At 42.2% G+C, this 18,861-nt stretch overlaps 1 protein-coding gene across 2 annotated transcripts in view; it reads left to right on the plus strand.

Annotated features, from left to right (window-relative positions):
- Nucleotides 1–18,861, plus strand: part of ttyh3b (tweety family member 3b) — a 23,924-nt gene that overhangs the window by 1,633 nt on the left and 3,430 nt on the right. Inside the window, exons 3-14 of one of the 2 annotated variants that reach the window (XM_035660201.1) lie at nt 6,334–6,530; nt 10,638–10,749; nt 10,882–11,102; nt 11,332–11,427; nt 11,584–11,656; nt 11,792–11,867; nt 12,739–12,794; nt 12,934–13,026; nt 13,213–13,305; nt 13,402–13,538; nt 15,405–15,578; nt 17,398–17,473. In XM_035660201.1, the coding sequence (XP_035516094.1) occupies nt 6,334–6,530; nt 10,638–10,749; nt 10,882–11,102; nt 11,332–11,427; nt 11,584–11,656; nt 11,792–11,867; nt 12,739–12,794; nt 12,934–13,026; nt 13,213–13,305; nt 13,402–13,538; nt 15,405–15,578; nt 17,398–17,473 (1,404 nt within the window). The remainder of the gene's footprint in view (nt 1–6,333; nt 6,531–10,637; nt 10,750–10,881; nt 11,103–11,331; nt 11,428–11,583; nt 11,657–11,791; nt 11,868–12,738; nt 12,795–12,933; nt 13,027–13,212; nt 13,306–13,401; nt 13,539–15,404; nt 15,579–17,397; nt 17,474–18,861) is intronic. The other variant, XM_035660202.1, reaches the window with a different exon arrangement.

Here is an 18,861-nt window from a genome sequence, read left to right on the forward strand (position 1 = left end):
GTTGAATCAAGACACTGATCCACTCCATTATTGGGATGGATAAATGTGGTGCAGAAACTCGGCGACGGGACCCATAATGGCGGCAATATAAATCTGAGGAAATGTAAGATTAATAGCAAGATGGGAAAGAAAAAAAGAGCATTTCTTCTCCACAAAAGAGTCTTGCCTCTTAGGAACATGTTTAAAGTATGAGAAGGAAACGTCACTCCTTCCATAAACTGCTGCAACATCCTAGACTTATACAATCTGTGATGAGGGGTAGTGAGTAGGCATTGCTTGCCTGCCTTTCTAAAGGTCATAAGACAAAAAGCGTAGCTCCATCTGTGGTTTAGTTAATAGACAGAAACTGATCTGCAAATATTTTGATAATAGATTACAAGTTTAAGTCATTTATAAAGCCAGAATGCCAAACATCCTCTGGTTCCAGTTCCCTAAATGTGAGGATATTCTGCTTGTACATCATTAAAAATGTAATACCAATGAGCTCTGGACTGGATCGGTTGGAGAAAACAATAACTTTGAAGACACCATCTTTGGGAACTCATGATGATGATTTTCTTTTTCATTGTTCAGGCATGAAAACAATCAGAATTAGTTAAAAGAATAAAAGTAATTGCAGTTGTTCTGTGATAAAACAGTCTGAGTCAGCAGCTGCCTCAGAGAGGAGCTCGATCTCAAAGAGGGGCTTTGGCCCAGTTTCGCTGCATTTAATTTAAATCCTCAAACAAGGTGACTTTCAAGTCTCTGCACCAGAAAACACCCACATAGAGCAACCTCGTTCAGAGCCCCACATCTCAAGCGCTGCAGTCTACCCCTCAATGTAGTTTGCTGACATGTTCGGGGAGAGAAGGGAGGGCGTGCAAGTTCAAGAGCTGAGCGTGGGAAGGCACCCACGGCCATGGACGAGGGAGGGAGATGGGAACTGGAGAGAGAAGCAGGGAGGGAGGAGGAGTGAGAAAGATAAAAAGAGACTGATTGGAGGCGAAAGGAGAGAGAGAAGGCTCGATGAGCCATGGGAGGTGCTTCTAAATTGCCAAACAGCCACTTCCTGCGAGCTATTCAGTGTTTAACTAAGGGCCTTTGTGTGTGTGTGTGTGTGTGTGTCAATGTGTGTTACCACTGGAATTTTAAGGACCCCCTTTTTTAGACTAATTACATCCCGACATGTTTTCGCAGACGGGGCTGTTTCTATGTCACTGAGCAATCTGCGCTCCGATCGTATGTCTGTTTGTACATTGTTAATATGTACAGTAGCTGTAGCATATTGTTCTGTATAGTATATATATGTCACACGAGGCATATTCGCTTTCTGTGTCAGCGCGTATTTAGCACTTAGTGTTGTTTGTGGAGGTGAGGTCACAGATCTCCCCCAGGGGTTGTGTGTGTTATTGTGTGTGTGAGGGAATATAGGGGATCCATTCAGGGTGAAATCGTTCATTCTGGCTAGACGGGGGGAGGGATAGAGGGTGAGAAGAACAAGAAGAAGGAGGTTGAATTGGATTGGGGGAAGGAGGGAGGAAGGGAGGGAGTGAGTGAGGGAAAGGGGGGGTAGAGAGAGTGGGAAGGGGGGAGGGCTGTAGTCTGTTGTGAAAGAATGCTCTCTTTCTTTCTTTCTTTCACTCTTTCACTGAAGCCCGTCTTTAGATTGGCTCAGTATATCTGTCTCAAAGGCTTTCATGCATCCACTCATCCAGCTGAGAAACACACAAACACACACACACGCACACAAACAAGGTCCCACACAGTGTCCTTTAGTCCGTCACCACAACACAACACAACACACACTCACACTGCGTCACACACTCACAACACAATAGAGAGAGATCCTTCTGTGTAGTGTTTTTCTTTCTGATGTGATTTGGCACAGGTTCATTTGTATTCAGATCTCGAGCTCTGAAGTTGCTCAAAACTTTCTTCTCGCACAATGTCTTTCACTCACTCGTGTTCTTGTCCTCCCCTATTCAGAAGTTTTTTTCTCTTACACAAACTAAATAAATACAATTGTTCAGCATTCATTCACAAGAGCAGTTGGTCTCTGATGACTTTGACTGTATCGGGGATGCTGACTCCGTGGCTTTCTGCAAGAAAACTTTTATTATTTTTTTTTTTCCTGAGGAGTTGAAATAGGAGCTCTTATCCTGAGGTTCTACAGCGCATTGGGATAGCTTGTGTGTCTATCTGTGTGTGTGTGCACGCGTTCTTCTGTTTGTATTATGGTAGAATCGCAGAGTCAGCTACCAGCCACAGTTAAACAGCTGCAGAACATTACAGAGGAATCATGTGACCTGTAATAACACACACATATATTCCCAGCTGTGGAAAGTAAGACCGTAATTGGTATTTTGAATCGTATGCTACAGTTTGCACAGTGGAAGACATTATCTCATAGCATTTTGAAAAGAATCACAGTGGATCAAAGACCAAAGGTGCCACTCTTGAATCTTTTTTTGTGTTTAAAGATCAAAACACAAAGGCCTTTTTCTGAATATAGATTTTGCCGTTAGTGTTTTGGTTGCTCTTTGACTCTCTTACAGGTGAATGTGAGCAGAATGAACCTGAGGTCAGTCACCACCGCAGGAAAGAAGTTGTGAGGACAGAAGGCAAGGCCAGACCACAGAGGAGCACACAGGCAGGGAGAGTGCAAGGACAACTTAGTGGAGTGGAAGTGATTGATCCTGTCAGCTTAGACACACACACACAGGGGCACACACACACACACACACACACTGAAATGGACAGATTGAAAGTAGATCACTGTGCCTGGGCGTTTAACATTTAGCCCCTCCTCCAGCCTGCAAGCTGATCTCCAGCAGTGTAGATGTGAACACACACTTACATCTAAGTGTACACACACACACACACACACACACAGCGAAGCTCACCATGCTTATTAGTAGCTAATTGATCCATGCTTAATCTGCTCTGATGGTTTGTCAGCCCGACAGCTAAGCTAGCGGCCATTATACGCAGAGGGAGGAGAGTGAAGTGGCTGCAGAGACCTGGTCAGATTTAACATTAAGCCCATATACAGTTTAACATTAAGCCTGTATACCAGACATCAGCAGTCGTGGCTCAGTTGTTCTTGCTTTATATGCATGATTAGTTGAGTTTAAGTGTCAAGTGATTGTTAAAATCAAGCATAAATGTGAGACAGTCAGCTTCTCAAATGTAAGCATGCCCGGCTTGTCCTAATTTTTTGGTAGTCAGATAAAAAAACAAGCAATCTAAAGACATTTTTTTGAAATTGTGATGGGAATTTACTATATTCACTCAAAGAATGAAAAAGTTTTGATTAATGGACTAAAACAGTCTTATAGGGCTGCAGCCAACAGTTCCATTATCTCATTATTTTTTTGATGATCCATTTGAAATAATGCTGATTTTAATGTCCCAAAGCTAAAAGTTATCAAAAAAATGCTTGATAAGTGAAATAATCAATTGATTATCTAGGCTAGTGTCCAGTTAGTTTTCTATTGATATTCTTATCGATTGACAAACTGTTCCAGCTCTACAATTAAATTCATAATGCACTTTCTTTATCATATCACTTTCCTCGATATCACTGTATCTGTGTCATCCCATGTCATTGTTGTAGCGTGATTTATGATGGATGGCTGTCATTGAAACCTCCATTGTATTGTCCATATATATAGCGTGAGATTTCATTCTCATTCTGCAAAGCTTAATGCATCTTACTCTATATGGTTTAAGCCCTAACGGTAAATTTAAAGGCACAAGAGATCAAACAATGCATTAGTGGACCACTGTACGCCTTAATCATAGCACAACGTCTCTAGCACTAAGCCAGCAGATAAAAACAGGATAATACCAGAGACCTGGAATCTACAGAGCTTATCTCCCCCCTCCTATCCCATCAGGATCCTTTCCTCCCATCCTTCGCTCATCTTCTTTAACCTGTTGGAGAAAAGCAGTCTGGGAAAAAGCAATCAACTGCTTTCCTCCCACTCAGCCCTGCTTTCCCAACTGCTTTCCCATGAGAAAGCAACACTGCAGAGTTCCTTTCTGATTGTTGTGAACATTGTAACTCAGGTTGTAATGGCAGAGAGCAAGAGTCACTTTAGGGTGAACATTTTAAGTTAATTGTAATTCTTGTAATTCACCTCACCTAGCTGTAGGCTTAGAGACCTCGTACAATAGAAGCACACTGATGCCTCAGCAGGGACTCAGATCTGTAGTTTGAACTGCTGTTCAAAAATTAGCCCTCCTTTCTCCCTTCAGATGTCACATTACACCACTGCAGATCACATCCTATTATGTTTCATATTGTATCATCTACTGTAGTCTTCTAGTGACCCACTGGCCTGGTCAGATTGGCCTCAGCCTTCCAGATCTGATACCGTGCCCTTTGCTGGCCTGGTTATACATCTGCCACAGTTCACACTTTACTTGGAAATGCTGACCTTATTAGGCTGCATTGTTTTTCATTGTGAAAAGAGATTTGTGCCTTTGAAGACAAGCTAGTGACAGCGTATCAGCTGGCTCTGGTGTGACTGGTCACTCCGAACAATTATTTCTTTGATGTTTCTGCTTTTGGAGATTTTCCTTGGAAAAATAACAAGCAAAATCAGGCCACAGGGATAAGAAGACATTTCAGATAAACAACAGATTACATTCCCAAATTGTTGGAGATATATCAGTGTTTATCCTCTTGGGGTCGCAGTGTGGGTCAGTTGGTTGGTTGGGTCCACCACTTCGGTCTGTTATAGCTCAACAACTATGAGATGGATTGCCAGGAAGGTTTGTACAAACATTGGTGATCCCTTTTGGTTGCCTTCAGAACTAATGACACCCCCATCAGCTTCAGCTGTACTTAGTGTTCAAATTGGCAAATGTTTGCATGCTATCACACTTTTATCTCAAGGCTGTGTACATCCGGCTGTAGACTCTTAGTGTTGTTAATCCTAGAGCAGGGCTTCCCAACCTTTTTGGCTTGTGATCCCTCAAAATGAAATATGTCAACCCATCATTAATGACTGTATATGTCACCAGTTGACCAGTTCTGTTTAGCCTTTTCCCTCATTCTGTCCTCCCTAAATAATGATCTTTCAAGGTCTGAAGATTATCCAGTAATTCACAAGACAAAAATGCAAAGATTAGTGGAAAATCAGAAAAAATCTAAATTATTTTGTAAGGCAGAAATGTTTTTCTTCATCATCTAGCAACCCCACAGATATATCTTGGGGTTGTCCTGACCTTCAGGTTGCCCCAGAATATTAATGCTTACAATATCGCATTACTGATATATTTTAAGAAACAAAAATCATCATATTTAATGCATTGTTAAAGATGATGTCAGTTTTGGCACATAAACACTACAATACATGTGCATATTTACAGTAGAGGTGCATAAATTGCCTCAGGGTGAGGAAATTGTTGGCTGGCAGTGAGGAAAAATTGAGGTCAGCACAAAAAACAGCAGTTAAGAAGCCAGGAAGTCTGTGAGGATCTTAGAGGTGGAGACAGATTTTGTTATCATCCACGGAGGAGTCCCCAGAATCACACTGTTGCTGTTTCTGACCGAGCAGAACTGCGACAGAAATCCTTTGTCTATTGTAAGTAGTCCAGCAGGTGGAGATTTTGGTTCTCCAGGAACGTGTCTTTGTCTCTCCACGGTCCTGGAGTGCAATGACTTTTCCAGACACTCCAGAGGGGAAAAACTAACATTACTCTGTGTGTGTGTGTGAGATAAAAAAAGATTTCATCAGTTCCAGGCAAATTGCTGTAACAGCCCCCATCTCTGTCTTTATGCATTTCTCCCTTTTTAGTGTTCAGTTCAGTTCAGTCATCTTCTTTCACATCTTCTTCCTTTTGGTTTCAAATTTACCCCACCACCCCCCCCTTCTTTCTGTCTACCCCCAACACCCCTTCCTTCTTTTACACTTCAAAGCTTTTAGAGGGTGTGTGATCTGTGTGGTGGGTCTCTAGCGCACACAGCTCCCCAACAGCATCGCTTCCGCTCACTCCATGGAGGTGTGCGTGTTTGATGGTGTGCAAATGTGTTTTTCATGGTATCCATCAAACCCCCCTTTTAACAGACACTATTTTCCTGCCTCAAATAGCTGGAGAGGGGAACACAATTTGTGCATCTGCGTGCGTCTGTCTACACAGGAAAACCATGTGATCTGTCTATGTATCTGGTTTCTGCTCCTATCAGCTAATTTGCTTCCTGTATATTTAACCCAGTTCCTAAATCTTCCCCTTCCCTGTGATAAGGACAACTCTCAAACTCAATGCATGTGTGTACTGAATCAACCACGCTCAAAGTATAACATAAATCCTGTTATGAAATCATACATTTCTTGTTCTCCCCAGTCCATTTTGCTGCTCGGCGCTGTGGCGTTGCTGTGTCTGGGCCTGGACCTCCTCTTCCTCCTGTTCTACTCATTCTGGCTTTGCTGCCGGCGACGCAAGAGTGACGATTCCTCGCACTCCCATTCGCACTCCCAGCAGCCCAGTGCCGACTGCTGCTGCACCGCGTGGTGCGTCATCATCGCCACCCTCGTCTGCAGGTGAGAGGGTTATCCCCATAAGAGTAACACCTCCATATACTAATGACAAAGTCACGTGTATTTAAAGAAAGCTTAAGCCCCTTTTCCCCTGCAACCACAGGAGAAATGTATTTGTTTTATTAAGAATGCTTGCGTGAGTAAATGTTGATATATTTAACCATTCTCCCCCATTAAAGGATTTGCCCTCTAGCCTCAAGGGGAGACTGTAGCTTTTTCACTGGGGAGTAGGGGAGTTTTCTGGCTCTGTACATTAGAGCCTGTTGCTGTACATCTCTAGACCATCACTGAAAAAACACAAGACAGACACACAATTACCCATATTAACCACATGTGCGCTCATTGTGCTGTAAATGTCTTTTAATTCATGGTCATGTTTCCATCTACCTGTTTTTACGATTCTTTTTACGATCGGCTATGGTTGAAAAGTTGGTATGCTGAAGAATGTGATAAAGGCTGATGGAACAAGCCCTTATGTCAAGGTACCTGCTTCTGCTTCTTCTGCTGCAGACAAAGCGCTCATTTCACTGTTACATGCTAGGCCCAGATGGGCGCTATTGTTGTACGTCACTCCTGTCTCTATCACCATAGCAGCTGATAAAAAGACTGCATTTAAAGGTGGATTATATATTCATTCTAGAAAAGGAAATGGCATAGCTTGGAAACAGCAATGAAATGCAATGATATTCTAGAGTTACTGGAGCTTAATTAATTAATGATTAACTTCCTGACCCCTTTTTCATGCAAACATGCACTGATTCACATTTTATTCAACAGAAATGTCAGAAATGTGCTGAAAACTTGTCCAACATTTTAATAATTAAACATAACCAGTCTGCCTGATATACTGTAAACTGCGTATTGCAGTTGTGGTGTAAAACCATAATGTTTTTAATTCGGTAAAAAGGTGATATGCTCCTCTGTTAGTTTGGAGAAGAAGGGATGATAAACAGTTTGATTATGTCAAACATGTACTACATGGTTTTCACTCAACAGCAGCCATACGTACTGTACATAATGAAATCTACCTACATTCAGTCCACTCGGTCTCGTTTAAGCGAGAAAGCCCATGTGGTGTAATTGGGAGCCAGCCAGGTGGTTACGCTCCACTGTTTGTGTTTATCTGACCCTAAAAGGTGTGTGTACACTCGGAGATCTTTCCCCCAAGTGACCCAGCAGCTGGGTAGAGTGCATTTCGACCACTGAGGCTGTGTGGACTCTGCTCTTTTTGGCACACGAATGCACGCACTCTCTCAACACTTTTCTGCTCACCCTCTCCTGACATTTTGTACCTCTCTACCCCTTTTCCTCACCTCTGTTAGTCCCCCTCCGCTATTTATTATGTCTTTCTGTTCGGCCTTCTCCCTGTCCTAGAAAGGTTGCCATGGAGACAGAAGCAGATTTGATGCAGAGACGAGAAATGAATTATACAGTCAGGGGGAGCTATGTCTGTGTCTGTGTGTTCGCGTGACTCAGTGTGCTGAAGAGTGTTTTTGCAGGTTTTAATATTTTATGATTAGCTATAATATTTCTTATTGAATATTTGATCTGAGTGTGTGTGTGTGTGTGTGTGTGTGTGTGTCTGGGGGGAGGGGAGCGCGCTCTCGTGATTCTTTGTCCACAATTTAGTATGACATCATATTTTATTTTTGGAACAACCCCAACCACATGTGGACTTCCTCCATTTGTGTGCAGGTGCAGTGTGTTTTTAGAAGCTGTATCTTGTATTAGGTTGTTTACTGTTGTGTGCTACGTGGTGCTGAAAGGATGAGTCGATTAATGGATTACTTAAGCTGCAGAAAATCTAATAATGTTTATGGTCAGTTATTTGAAAATCACACATTCCAGCATTTGCCAGAATAAGTGGAATATTATTAATAGTAATTATAAGATGTGACCTGAAGCATTTTTTGGCATTTCATAATCAGAATGATTCCTTTTTTAATCGAAAAAGTGATTGATTATTAAATAACAAACATAATTGTGGGTAAATCAATACAGCTTTTTCCTCACCCGATACTCAATTCAGAGTATCTGCCATATCTGCTACTACACCAACACTAGTGCTCACTCCCCAAATTTAAAATCTATACACCACACTGCTTTGAACTCATTGTAATACTGAGTAAGGTGAGATGAGGCCAGGGGATGCTGTTGCACCAACAACTGACTCTGCAGACTGACAGCTCTAACACTGAAATGTATTATTACAATGGTATAGAAACTAGTTCAAGTTATAATTCTTAAGATTTGGTGACCACTGTGATTACCGGTGGTGCAAGTAAGGAATAAATAATGAGTAGTGATCAAAGCACGGGAATGCTAATTAAAGTCAGTGTGAGAGCCAATACAGATTGGATTGGTGCATACCTAAAAATAATCATCAGTATGCTACCCTAGTCTTATATCGCTGGTAATATTTACATTTATATTTATATGGGACAGCACGTTATGTATTCAGGATGCACTGTGTATAAAATAAGACATATAATTTAGCTGTACCACTAATTGGATGCATGTATTTTGGATTTAGGTGAATCATTTTGGTTTGGACTTGAACTCATCGTGGACCCAGTTTTGACTGAATACAGACAGACATTTACTATCTCATCTACTGAGCTCCAGCTGAGTGTATTTTAGTGTGCCCATCTAGGTTCTGCAAATCATTTTTAATGTTAAGATGTCAGTCCATTTCAGCTGAAAATGGACTGAAGCAGAGACTAAAAGGAACATCTATCTTTCTAAATTAGCATCCTTCAGAACAGGTTGCTGGTCCTAAAATAAAAAGATGTATCAGTAATGTAGAGTACGCATGTTTTTTCTATTTTGGAGCTTTTTTTTAATCAGAGCTAAGCTGGCCAGTGTTTGCTGTCAGTTATTTGACGTCTAAACGTTTGCCTCACTGTCTTTTATGTTATGAAATCCCCTGATAGGAGCAGCAGGTATTAAACCAGCAAGATAAAACCCACTGGAGAGAGGAGGACAGAGGAAAGGATGGATGAAGGGAACTGGAGAGAGAACAGGAGAGAAGAAGAGCATGAGTAAACAGGAGTGAAGGGAGATGATTTACACTTAGAACTGAGATGACATGGAGTCTGGAGTAAGATGGTGAGGGGCAGGGTTTGGTGGGGAAACAGATAAAAGAGAAGGTATTTTAATCAACATACAAATCACATACCGGTAAATGTGTCTCCGTTCCTGCATTCATCTTTATTTTATTCCTCTTGTCAAGCCTGTTTCCCTCTGTATCTGTTGTTTTATGTCACATGTACACATAAAGTCCACCGTAAAGTTTTAAACCGCGCACACACATACTTACACAGTGTGTGTGTGTAAACCCGCTGTAACACGGGGCTACTCAAGATCTAATGGTCTAGAATGAATTGCCTTAACAATGGCCATAAATTTCCCTTTACAAATCTGTCCGGTGTTAGTGTGCAGACAGAGCCATCATCAATACAGTACAGTCATACACACACATGCACACATACAGTACACAAAGAGAAAGGCTTACAGGCTGAGGGTGAGGGAGGGGCTATGTGGAGGGGGGAGAAGGGGTTAGATGTTATGAAGAAGAAATTGTTAAGGAGATTTCTTTGGGGGTGGTGGCGCTGGTGGTGGTGTTGGGTGGGCGATTTGTGGTTTGAACAAGATTAAGGAGGGTTGGGAATAAAGGGTGTTAGGGCAAAGAACCTCAGATATTGTAGCATGTGTCATGTGTGAATGTGGATGCAGGGCTGCAGAAGGATCATATTATGTGCGGTCTGGTGACCCAATTATTGTGTGGACTCTGTGTGTGTGTGTGTGTGTGTGTATGTGTGTATGTGTGTAAATCATTCCTAGTAGTCCTGTGCTTGCCTGAGGCCTGAGGGTGACACCAAATCAAAGAACATAGAGCTCAGCGCCGCCTGTTGCTGGTTAACAATGGAACTGCACGTAATAACTTCACTGTCTTTGCTGCGGTTTTGTTGTGTGTGTGTGTTTGTGTGTGACTGAGAGAAAAGCAGAAATCATTGAACTCATTCATCTATATTGATTAATTCGATGCCATCTGATGCTTGAATTAGTAATTGTGTTAACACTTGGCACTTCCTGTTTTCTGCCTCCCAGTGCTGGCATCGCTGTAGGATTCTATGGAAATGGGGAGTCGAGTGATGGAGCCAATCGTTTGGCTTACTCCCTCCGTCATGCCAACCGCACCGTATCTGGGGTGGAGAAACTGGTGAGTTACCTGCATGGTTACCAAACATGCATGGTTACACTTTTTTGGTTACACTTTTTTCTCATAATCCAATAAGAATTCATTAAAAAAAATTCAAATTCAAATAAATGTCTCTTTCCTGTGAATGTGCAGGTGTCAGACAGCGCCTTAGCCTTAAACCAGACAGTGGAGGAGAGCTTAGTCCAGTTGGAGACAGCCTTCCAGGATCAGACAGACTACGTGTCCATCGTCCAAAAGCTGCAGGGACAGCTGGACGAGTTGGTGAGGCTGATGGTGGATGTTCCCTTCTGGACCAATACTGACATTTCCCTGGAGGACTTGGCCCGCAAGACGGAGGCTTTCGATTTTTACAGGTCGGTACTAATAAGTAAAGTCAAACTGAAACTGAGCTTTAGTAGAAGAAGCTTTTTTAAAAAAAGCAAGTGATCAGATTGTGACCTTGGTATGTGAAATGTCCTACATGGTGTATGTTAAAGGATTAATAAGCTCAGTCTCAAAAGACCTACCACCCTCTGCTGGTGTATTAAAAAATGAAATATCCTTTGTTTGTATGAAACATTAAGTCATTTTGTATATGTGCAGGTGGTTGGGGTACCTTGGCCTGCTGCTGTTTGATGTACTCATTTGTCTTCTGGTGCTCTTCGGCCTCATACGCAACTCTAGAGGCACTCTGATTGGGTAAGGTATTTCACGTCATACCCCAAAAGTTGCTCCTATTGGACGAATCAAATCCTCTCTAGACTCTGAAACTGTGTCTGTTAAAGCTGTGTAATGCATGCCATGTTGGTAAGCTGAGTCTTAACTTAAAAAATCTGTATTTTTTTTGTCCTTCAGAGTGTGTCTGCTTGGGGTTCTGACTCTGATAATCAGCTGGGGGTCTCTCGGTCTGGAACTGGCTGTCGCTGCCGTAAGTGTAACCATGGCAACATCGCAGAGCTCTCTGGCTCTGCAATGATGTAATCTTTTCCCACAGCTCGAGCGAGCGTGTTCAGTGTGGATGTTACTGTAGCCCGATGTGTCATGTGTGCTTACCCTCTTACAGTCAGCCAGCGATTTCTGCGTTTCCCCGGATACCTATGTCACCAGGGTAACCAAGGAAAACGCTGTCATCAACCAAGGTACGCAGACAAGAAGACACAGAACCAGTGAACTGGTAGCAGCCATTTTTGTGGTGTTTGTGCTCGAAAAACAGTGTTTCCAAACCTTGTAGGCTTGTGAAAACAAAGCAGACTCACAAGTCCATTTGTTGTGAGCAGTTCAACCAAAGACTATTTTTTACTTCTCAGGTTATTTTACTTTAATATCTTTAGAGGCTGAGATGATTGGTCAATGGACTGCTCCTAGGCAGATACTGTAGGTTGACAAAGAAGCAGAAACGTCTTGAATAAACTGTAGTTTCCACACTGACAGTTGAATCTCACCCTGACAATGTTGCTTCTATTTTAAGACACAAGTGTGTGCGTTCGTGTTTGTACGAGTGTGTATCCAAGGGGATTGTGTTTGACTGACACTCTGGTATCTAAAAGCTCTTCCCCTCTCTCTGCTGACTGCAATGCATCAGCAATCCCGCACCCCATCTCGCTCTTCCTCCTGTCTGTCCCAGATGTAAAAAAAAAAAAATCTGAGCACACTTTTGCTTTTTCACTTAGGATCATTATCTGATTTGTTCTCTCTCTTCATCCTTTTATATCCCTCTTTACCTCTCAATTGCTCCCTTTCTTCCTCTCCCTCTCTCGCTTCCCTCTTTTCACTCATCTAATGAGTTCTGTTGTCTGTCAGTTGTTTCCGCTCTGTAGAGCACAGATGTTGCCTCTGTAACACACACACACACAGACACACAGTAATGCTGCTAACATGCCTCCATAGAGAGATACTGGGCTTAGAAAGTCTTGTTATATACAGTCAGTGTTTTCTTTCTTCCATTAAACTGCATATTTTCAGTGTGTGTATTATTGTTCTGTTGATATGTATTCCTTGGTACATTCCCAGATATCCTGCAGTATTACCTGACGTGCAGCTCTGGCCAAATTAACCCCTTCCAGCAGGTAACGTCACCCTCTTGTTAGAGTTATTCTTTTGCTTTTAGCTTTTTATAGAATAGGCTTCTCCTGGTTTAAGCAATTAAATAACCAAAAGATGTGTTTGTGTGTTTCTTTTGTTTGTGTCTCTCTGTATGTTTGGTAGAGGCTGTCAGGGAGTCACAAAGCATTGGTGGAGATGCAAGATGATGTGGCAGAGCTACTGAGATCAGCAACACGTGATTATGCCACCACTAAGGTTTGTGTGTGCAATGATCTGTAGGTCTTTATCGTCACGGATGTGTGGATTTGCATTAGTGGGAGCGTGATGAAAGTGGCAGTTACAAAAGTGCCAGCGCAGACGTGTTTATCTGGTGCGTGTGGATGTACTAGAAGGTGGATATCTATATTTGAGCATGTGAAAACCTTTGCTTTGTGTGTGCAGGGGAGTCTCGAGCAAATCCAGTCTGTGCTGAATTCCACCGAGGTTGGTCTTCACCAGCTGACTGCTCTGGTCGACTGCCGCAGCCTACACATGGTGAGTCACTTTGCGTGCTGTGTTAGAGAGGAAAAAAGTCCTCAAATCCAAGACTTCTTTAACAACTGAACTCCTCTCCTCTTTCTCTCCACGTAGGACTATGTTCAGGCGTTGACTGGACTGTGTTATGACGGGGTGGAGGGTCTCATCTACCTGGTTCTCTTCTCCTTTGTCACTGCTCTGATGTTCTCCTCCATTGTGTGCAGTGTGCCACATACCTGGCCTGGCAAGAGGTAACACACACACACACAGTCTCTCTTACAAACACACACGAGACCTACACAAGCTTTTACATTCCTACACCTATCTTGTTAGTTAATCTGTACACTAACAGCTAACATGTTACTAGTTCTAACGTCTTAATTGTCTAACTAAATTCATCTTATGACCTGAACACAGTGGAAAGACCCATAAAGAATCTATTCGGTGCCCATGCATGTCATTCTTTAAGTGTATTTGCCTCCTGAGCTGTCGTATCTTACGTCTTCCTGCCTGTCTTTGCATCCATCCAGTTTTCTCTGCAAGTTTTGTTTATTTTATTGTTTGCCGTTAGCACTGCCAGTCTGGCTGATTGTTTGTTCCTATGTTTGTACATATCTCTCATTTTCTTTTCTCCGCTGTGGACTTGGAGCACCACTGTTGTGTTAGATTGTGTATCACCACGTTTTTTTTTCTGTGCCCCACTTCCTCCTTCTGTTCCGTCCCTTCCTCCTCTCTCCCTGTCCTGATTTGGAAATGCTTTGGGCTTCAGCGAATGATGGTGGATATTGAGGAAATTAAACGACCCTATGGTCTGATAAATGGCCCGCTCAAATAGCCAAACAACCAAATTATTTTTTTGTTAAAATCAGTGGAAAGAGCTTTACAGTGTACATGCAGTGACAGATTTCACTCCGGTGAATGATTTGAATAGTGAAACACTGCTAGTGGTGTTTTACGCTTGTTTGTTGGGTGTGAATTACCAGCAACGCTAAAGTATGGCCCAGCAGGTATTAAACAATAATCCATAATGTCCCCGAATTCAGCAAGAATAACTGCTCATGGGGTTGGTTGCTTACTAAGGCGGACTGTGCTGCAAGTGCTGAGTCTGTTTGATGGGCCACACAGTTTAGCTCTTTTTGGGTTGCCTGGGTGAAACACCTCCATCTGGTGGCCAGTCAATGAAGTAACCTCTTTTGTGCCTTTGGTCTCTGTTAACACCAGCTCCCTCTCTCTTTACTTCTTTGAAACCAGCTTTATGGGACTGCTAGCATGTTGACAGCTGGTATAGACTTCCCAAAAACAACAAAGAAAAAACAAAAAAGTCACAATAATAGGGTCTACGTATGCACATTTACATGTACTTTGTGGTTGTCATTGTAGAAGCCAGTACATTTCTGTAGCCAGAGATCCAACTTCCAAATCAGCACATATCTTATTTGATGCCTCATTCTGTTACGTTGCTGGCCGTTTTACATTTTTGACCATTTTATGTCTGAAAATGGTTTGCCCAAACCAGCCATATTATCTCCTTTTTTCCTGATGTTTTTGCTTTAAGTTTCATGGAGCACTCAGTGATGCATGAAGTACCTTAAAGAAAATAGATTTTTGAAAATTTGATTTTGTGTGGACAATTTGAAATGGACAGTAATGATCAGGTGTGAATCCTCTAGAGAGGTTGGCTGCATGAAGAAAAAAATGACTGCATGTTTCTACGTATTAAGAGAACTTTAAGGAATATCGAAGAGTCTACTATCTTCATACAGTTTAATATTGTGTAACCTCACACAGCAACAAAAAACTGCTTCATGGGTCCACTCTGGGCTGTGTAGTAATATTAGAAACCTGTACTGTACTTGTAGTGGATCTGTATAATAGATGAATGCTGCCCATGTTCCTTTTCTTCTTGTTCAGCTGCTTTGGGGCTGACGGCATGGCCTTACCCAGTCTTTTGTATCAGGGGACGCCACATAGTACAAGTACACCTTCCCCTCTCCTAACCTCCTCTTCAACCACTTGTTTACACTCTGTTGTCTCTCTCGGATCTCCCTCCCCTCTACCTTTTCCCCTCCTATCCATCACGCCCTCTCGTGCCCTGCCCCTACCCTGACCAATTGAAGGACGGATGAGGAAGACGGAGAGGACGAGTCGGGTGCCTCACGGGGCGGTGTGCACGATAACCTGTACCGCGTTCACATGCCCAGTCTCTACAGCTGTGGCTCCAGCTACGGTAGCGAAGCTAGCCTGCCCGCTACAGCCCACACTGTCAGCAATGCCCCCGTCACTGAATACATGTGAGTTAGCACCCACCGCTAGCTAGAGGCTAGCAGGATCAATACACTGCCTGCCATAGGTAGCTGATGCTTGTCCCCCGTGACCCAGACTAGCCGCATAGCAACGCTCACTGCCTGCAATAGGATAAGGTAGAATAGCTAGTGTTTTTGCTATGTATGGCTCGCATGTCCTTTGTGACACACTGTCAGCAATATTGGTTAGAACCCTTCACTAGCTTTCCCTTTGATGCTGATAGAAAAATGGCTACCTGCTGTATCAGCCAGCCTGCCTGTTTCAGTCCACAAAAACCCTGTAATTCAGGTCTGCACTTGCCATACGTTAATAATTTCACCCTGCTTGCTACATGTTACAGTTTGCCACAGGACTGCTTGTTCGGAACACACTAAAAATATAGAAGAGAAATAAGCATATATTTCTCCTGTCTGCCACTGCTTGCTACTATTTTAGGCTACTCAAGTATGTTGGTTTTGCTGCCAAGGAAAGAACTGTAACTGCAGCAAGAAATAAGAAAATAGACAACACATGTATTCTGAAAGTTGTGGCATTTTGACTTTTTTGGACCAATAAAGGACCATGGGTTTCATGTTTTGGGCTAATCAACAAATCCTGTATGCTTAACAATACTGATGACTATTTGCCAAAGCATACATACATAGCTTTTTAGAGTGATTCATTTCCTTCCATGTAACCAGAGAGTCCGTTTTGGTTCATACCAGAATGGTATTACACTTAGTCAGACACAAAAGAAGTACTGCCTCACAGTGAATGTTTGGTCATATTTGCTTTTTAGTCAAAGTTAAGCTATCATGGAATGAATTTACAGTTTTTAGCATATATTTTTCTTTGTTGTGCTTGTGAAATTTCACATTCAAAAACAAGAGTCAGCTGCCAGCAGCAAGACTACCAGCTGCCAGTTTCACTTAATCCTAAGAAATTAGTTCAGTAACTTGCAGTAGACCTATACTTAATAAATAAATGAACTTTATTAATATTTTGGCTGTAATGTAAACGATATATTTATAGTTAATGGACCAAAACATAGAAAACCATTTATTTGTCCTTCATGTATGAAGTGCTTATATTTTATTTTAAACGGAAACAGAGCTTTAAATACTGAACAATGATTAATGTTTCTTGTTTATATCAAGCTACTTGGGTGAAATTACATAGTGTAAATACTTTGGACTGTTTCAGGTACTTTTGATTTATTTTCCTTGTGGGGACTATGGTGTTCTCCCATTCATATCTACCTAAGGTTTGTAGGTGTCTGACTGTTATCATTTATCATCAGTGATCATTTGCACTGTTAATAGTAGTTAATATACGCAGAGATCAAGGACATAGCTACTATTTGGCTTTCTATTAAATTATGTTTCCAAGGGACATTTAAAGCTTAATGAACTAACATTTTATGTTTAAAGTCTTATTTTTTTTATCCTTTAATAGCTGAAATGTTGGTTTAAAAATCACCAATATATATATTTTTTAAATATGCACCTAAGGCTGGTTTCGTGTGGGTCCCCACACGGACAAAAGTACTATTTTACTGAGCCAGTATCCCATTGTGGGACGAACTGTTTGTCTTTTGTGCATTATTAAGAAAGAACATTAACTATGTTGGACTGTGGCAGAGGTGTTTAACCCCTGGCTCTATGGTACCATCAAGCTGAAGTCCCTGACTTGTTATTATTACCGAGGCCATTTGTCAGAGAGTCATTAAGTTGTAATCAGGAGCAGACCACAGATCAGCAACAGATCAACAACTGAGCCCCAGTGGCAGGGTGACCACATGCAGTAACCTCTTATTCTATAATGCAGGAGCCAGAACGCAAACTTTCAGAACCCTCGGTGTGAGAACACCCCCCTGATTGGCAGGGAGTCCCCTCCACCCTCTGTAAGTGCACATTTTCTAGAACACACTCTCCCTCCACTATCTTCCAATACCCACAGTGCAGCTGGGAAATATTCAAAACCGCAGTACCCACAGAGATGGCATTTTACAATTTCAGAATGTAATGAAGGAAGCATGGTGTTGATAAATGTACTTGTATCTTATGTCTGATGCTAGTGTGGATATTGGAAGGTAGTCCCCTATCCCTACACCACTGCAAGTGTACTCTGTGCTCAATCTAGAGCGTGATCATGGATCGCCTTTTAAGAAGGTCATTTTGGCAGCCTGGGATACCTGGAAGTTTGAAGCCTGTTGTTAGTAGGATTTGCACTTGCATCAAAAGAGAGGCTTGTCTCTTTTGATAAGTGTAATTGTTTGGTCATGTTAGACACAAAGTTGTCCTCTATTTCTGATGTAAAAAGTCTGGTTGGTTTCTCTGTGGCTGTCACTGCCATGTGAGGAGAACTTGTAGACCAGCTCAGAGACATTATTGAGAGAACCTCAATATTTAGAACTGTAGTGCATCAAGCTTTTTCTTCAATACCAAAATACATAATTCTGCCAGTCTCCTGCAGATGTCTGAACTGCACCTCTTGTTTTAACTATTTACCCTAAACAAGTTGACTAGTCTGGCTTTGACAAGGTGCTGCTGGGCCTGTACTTGTGGATGTTGTAGCATGCAGTATCAACTGTATACATTTGGGGCTACAATACCGTGGACTAAATTAAACCAACAAATCCAGCATTATTACTTCTGAACACCTTTTAGGATACATCCCTTTCTCTGTACTTATGCAGTGAAGCTGAAAATGTTTGACAGTTCTGCCCCTGAGTAAACTCGAGCCCAAACCTCTAAAATTCCTGCTCCCCCTGTTCCCACAGTGTGTCTATGTGTGCATTTTCTTGTCGAGGTGTATGTGTCCTCTGTTTCTGTGCCCCTTCACCCTTCACCATTAAACAGTCACAGGAGCACACGTCTCCCACCTCCACTGTTGAACTGTAGCAGCCACCAAAAAGGCCACGATTCATCATTCTTAGGCAGGGCTGTCGACGGGGCCGCCGTCCTGTGCCAGAGTGCTCACCTGTCATCAGCGTCTGCAGTGATGTGGAAACCGGAGAACCTCCGACAGTAACTAGTTAGCCGCTCACAAGAGACCACTAACTCATACCAGGCTAACCTACTACATCAGAACTAGAGCACTAACTACAAACCACTGACAAAATGGACCACATCTGCTAATTTACAATAACATCATCCAGACCTAATCAGCTGTTATATAATGAATGACTGTTGTAATCAAACCCCCGGCTGTCCAAATGACTGGTCAAAGTATTTCTGCTGTAGCTGTGTCTGTTTGTTTGCCCCATATGTCATCTATCTATCTATCTAT

Source organism: Morone saxatilis, unplaced genomic scaffold (assembly GCF_004916995.1).
Source record: "Morone saxatilis isolate NCDOM2014 unplaced genomic scaffold, NCSU_SB_2.0 Contig17, whole genome shotgun sequence".
NCBI classification, from domain to species: Eukaryota; Metazoa; Chordata; class Actinopteri; family Moronidae; genus Morone; species Morone saxatilis.